At 31.5% G+C, this 4,630-nt stretch overlaps 1 protein-coding gene across 1 annotated transcript in view; it reads left to right on the top strand.

The window, feature by feature from the left end:
• Window positions 1–4,630, top strand: part of LOC107683771 (protein APCDD1) — a gene marked incomplete at its 3' end in the record, with an annotated part of 13,426 nt that overhangs the window by 8,367 nt on the left and 429 nt on the right. Inside the window, exon 4 of the mRNA XM_016479826.1 lies at window positions 3,668–3,989. Within this exon, the coding sequence (XP_016335312.1) occupies window positions 3,668–3,989 (322 nt within the window). The remainder of the gene's footprint in view (window positions 1–3,667; window positions 3,990–4,630) is intronic.

Raw genomic sequence — 4,630 nt, 5'->3', positions numbered from 1 at the left:
ATTAGTAGTAGTAGTAGTATTTAATAGTGTATAAAATATTTAATATTATTTGTATTTATTATTTTATAAAATATATATTTTTTTTTTCAAATAGTATATATGTTTATTTATTCATGAATTTTTATTTATTAGTTTTATTTTTATTCATTTGAGCTATTTTAGTACTTGAACTTAAACTAAAAAAACGAGAAATATTGCCTAGGCAGCTAGCTAGAAAAAAACAAGTTTAATAAGTTCTTTTATATTTTATTTCAGTTAATGCTTATGTACAACAGAATTTTTTTTTATGGTTTTAGTTTTAGTTGACAATAACCCTGCCTCTTAACAAGTGAATTTGTAAACATCCTTAAAAGAAAATAAAGTATATAGCACAGTCCTGTGTTTTTTTGGTTTGTTTGTTTTTTTGTTTCAACATCAAAATGTAGGTCTTTTTAAAAGCAATTTACAAAAACATCAGATTTGTTGATGTCCTCCTTCCACTAGTGGATCTAGTTAATACTCTGTTGGAGCTCATGGAGATCTGAGTAGGTTTGTTTTCTCCATCGGGTCTGAGATTTATGAGCTGTTGTGAATGAGCTGTGCTTTAAGTGCTGCGTGTCTGTGTTTATGTCTCAGACGGACCGAGGCTTTCTCTCCTCTCCTCGGGATGTGATGTGAAATGTTTAGCTTTCTGCTCGAATGCTCCTTCATTTGGCAAAGCTTTACAGCGAGACTCGCAATAATAATAATAATAAAGATAAAAGAGAAGACGGCCGGCCTCGCTCTCATCTGACATCAAGCAAAGCTCATTCTGGATGAAATACTGTCTAAATATGTGACCCTGGAGCACAAAAGCAGGCTTAAGTCGCTGGGGTATATTTGTAGCAATAGCCAACAATACATTGTATGGGTCAAAATTATACATTTTTCTTTTATGCCAAAAATCATTAGGATATTAAGTAAAGATCATGTTCCATGAAGATATTTTGTAACTTTCCTACCGTAAATATATCAAAACTTAATTTTTGATTAGTGATATGCATTGCTAAGAACTTCATTTGGACAACTTTAAAGATGATTTTCTCAATATTTAGATTTTTTTGCACCCTCAGATTCCAGATTTTCAAATAGTTGCATCTCAGCCAAATATTGTTCAATCCTAACAAACCACACATCAATGGAAAGCGTCTGACTGATGCACAAAATAACAGCCGCAGACGGTTTTGTTGTTCTGTGTCGTTTAGAAGCAGCTCTATCTGAAACAGTGGATGATATTAATATTGATTATAGACCAGTGTGGAAAAGTCATTACACAGAAATGTGTGTAAACTAGTGCTTCACAGACAGAACTACTGTAAACATAAAGTTCTGCTTCTGGAGATCTAGTTTACATGCTGCTAATCGCCTTGAGCTAAACTCTTCTAATGATTTACGGCTGCTAAACACATCCAGATGATTACGTTCAGACCTGGTTTTTAATGTTTTTGAAAGAAGTCTCTTCTGCTCACCAGGGCTGCATTTATTTGATCAAAAATACAGTAAAAATCGTTTAAAAATATTAGAATGTAAAACAGCTGTGTTCTATGTGAATATGTGTTAAACTGTAATGTATTTCTGTGATGCGCAGCTGTATTTTCAGCATCATTACTCCAGTCTTCAGTGTCACATGATCTTCAGAAATCATTCTAATATGCTGATTTGCTGCTCAACAAACATTTCTGATTATTATCAATGTTGAAAACAATATTTTTGTATGACAATAACTGTCATACATTACCATTCAAGAGTTTGAGGTAAGAAATTAATACTTTTATTCATCAAATATGCATTAAATTGATCAAAAATGACAATAAAGACATTTATAATGTTAGAAAAGATTTCTATTTCTAACTGAAAATACAGCTGCGCATCACAGAAATACATTACAGTTTAACACATATTCACACAGAAAACAGCTGTTTTACATTCTAATAATATTTAATATTTTATTCTGTATATTTGATCACATAAATGCTGCTTTGGTGAGCAGAAGAGACTATCAAAAACATTAAAAAATCATCATTATTCCAGGCGATTGATCAGTTTTTGTGTGAGATTCAGTAAACTCTGGCATCTATGCGATATTCACAGAATTCACAATCACACATGAGCCTTTCCTTTGCATTTTCTGGCTTTTTTGTTTTTGTTGAATAAAACTCTTGGTCATGAAACCAGACTGTAAAAGTGTGTGAAATTGAGTACCAAGTACTAGTATGTTAGTCAACAAAGAGAATTAGTGGACATCATTCAAATGCAGTGCTTTTGTAAAAGAAGCTTTAAACAGAGAAGCAACAGCTCTTTTACGAGAGGACACGCTGCTTTGTTTAACTGCTTGCTTTTGTGACACAAACCAGCTTCGCTCGTAAAAATTTAAATATAGCCAAAAGGGCGTCATGTACGTCATAGTAACATTTCACTTTTTACAGTATTGATGCGTTTTTAATTATGAATATAAAGTATACTGTACAAAAATATGTGAGCAAACTCAGTTGAAAATGTATCATTTACGTTTTTTTTTTCTTAAAATTTTAATAAATACAATCAATTGAAATAAACATAGATATATAAATATATAAAAAATGTTTACAGTTTGAATATATCATTTAAAGTTTTTGAAGTTTGAATGTGTCATTTATTGTTTGACTGAATATATGATGTAGATTTTTTGAATATATAATTTACAGTGTTGTCTATTTTTATAGTTTAGATCTTTTACAGTTACTATGTTTTGCAGCTAATATATTTAACACTGAATATGTCATTTATAGTGTGAATATATCATTTCAAGTTTTTGTATGATTGTTTTTACAGTTTGAATATGTGATTTACACATTTAATATATAATTTACAACTTGAATGTATCATTTATGGTTTAAATAAATAATTTACACTTTGAAAGTGTCATTTAACATTTTTACTGTTTAAATGTATCATTTAGAGTTTTTACAGTTTGAACGTATCATCAGTTTGGATATAAAAGTTACACTTTGAATGTATCATTTCTGGTTTGAATGTATCATTTAAATGTATCATATACATAGTTGACTTTGACTACTCTTTGACCTGTCTCTGATTCGTCTGCTTTCACCTCAAAATAGATGCTGCTAAAACACATGCATATATTTAAATAAATATATATATAAATATATATATTTTGTTTTTTACTTTTCTTTTTTGGTCCATAAACAGTAAATATAATACAGTACCATAAAACATGTTATTTGTATATTTCATTGCATTTCAATTCATTATCTTCCAAACATAAAACAACAAAAAAATCCCAATATATGCTATTAGATTGAAAAATAAACAAATGGACCATTAGATTCAAATACAAGCATGCATTAGATGCATTCGACAGTTAAGAACCAGTTTGACTAACAGTTGCCAAGCAGTAATCAGCCAATACAAATAAGACCAATCTACCTTTTCATAAATGAATTTAAAAAGTGATGAGCAGTCTTGAAGAAAAAAAAAATTAGATGAACTTTTTAAGTCTAGTCTAAACAGTTTATGCAGCCATGCGTGTGAATGAATGTCACAGATGACAGGAGTGTCACTGATAGCTTAGATCAGAGCTGATTCTCATGCGATGCGCTTGTGCTTACTGAAGCTCATTATCATGAGTGTTACTGCTGTCTGTCCTCAGAATCAGGATCTCAGCTGCGTGGTCTGTCGAATCGTCTCTCGCTCAGACGAGCTTCATCCGCCGGTTCTCCCGCCGCGGCCCGAGCTGACGGTGACCCTGAGGGGCCAGTGGGCTTCCCGCCGCTGCGAGGTCCGGCCCGAGGTCCTGTTCCTCACGCGACACTTCATCTTCCACGACAGCAACCACACCTGGGAGGGTCACTACTATCACTACTCTGACCCGGCCTGCAGACACCCCACCTTCAGCCTGTTCGCCCGCGGACGCTACAGCCGCGGCCTGCGCTCCACACGCGTCATGGGCGGCACTGAGTTTGAGTTCAGAGGTCAGAGTTCAACTCGTTTAACAGCTTGCAAACACACGCCTTGGGTTTTTTATTATGGTTTATTTGTTTTTATTATATTAGGTATTAAAAACAAATCTATATCACGATGCAAAAAATAAATACATGAAAAAATAACAATCATAATGGTTCTAAACATAAAAGAAATCTACATTTTACCACCCAAAACATAGATATTTATTTATAGATATATTTAATTATTTATGTTTCTCTAAAAAATGTTTAAAAAATGTGTATATCACAATGCAAAAAAATCAATAAATACATGCATAAAAATATTAAATCGAAATGGTTCTAATCATAAAAAAATCTAAAATCTTTACGGTCTGAAACAGAGATATTTATTATTATGTATAAAATTTGTGTGCATCACAATGCAAAAAAATCTCAATTGTTCTAAAAAAAAATACAATACAAATTTTTCAAATCTTAAATCGTAATGGTTCTAAACAAAATAATTCTAAAATCTTAACAGTCTGAAACATAGATATTTATTTATAGATTTTCATAAATATTTGTTTATATATATATAAAGCCTATGTTTTGAACCATTAAGGTTTTAAGAGTATCAATTTTTAGTTGCTTGCATTGTGATATACACAATTCTCAAAAAAAAAAAAATA

Source organism: Sinocyclocheilus anshuiensis, unplaced genomic scaffold (genome assembly GCF_001515605.1).
Source record: "Sinocyclocheilus anshuiensis isolate Anshui unplaced genomic scaffold, SAMN03320099.WGS_v1.1 scaffold3306, whole genome shotgun sequence".
NCBI lineage: Eukaryota > Metazoa > Chordata > Actinopteri > Cypriniformes > Cyprinidae > Sinocyclocheilus > Sinocyclocheilus anshuiensis.
The sequence above is the reverse complement of the archived record's forward strand: the minus strand, read 5'-3'. Positions and strand labels throughout refer to the sequence as shown.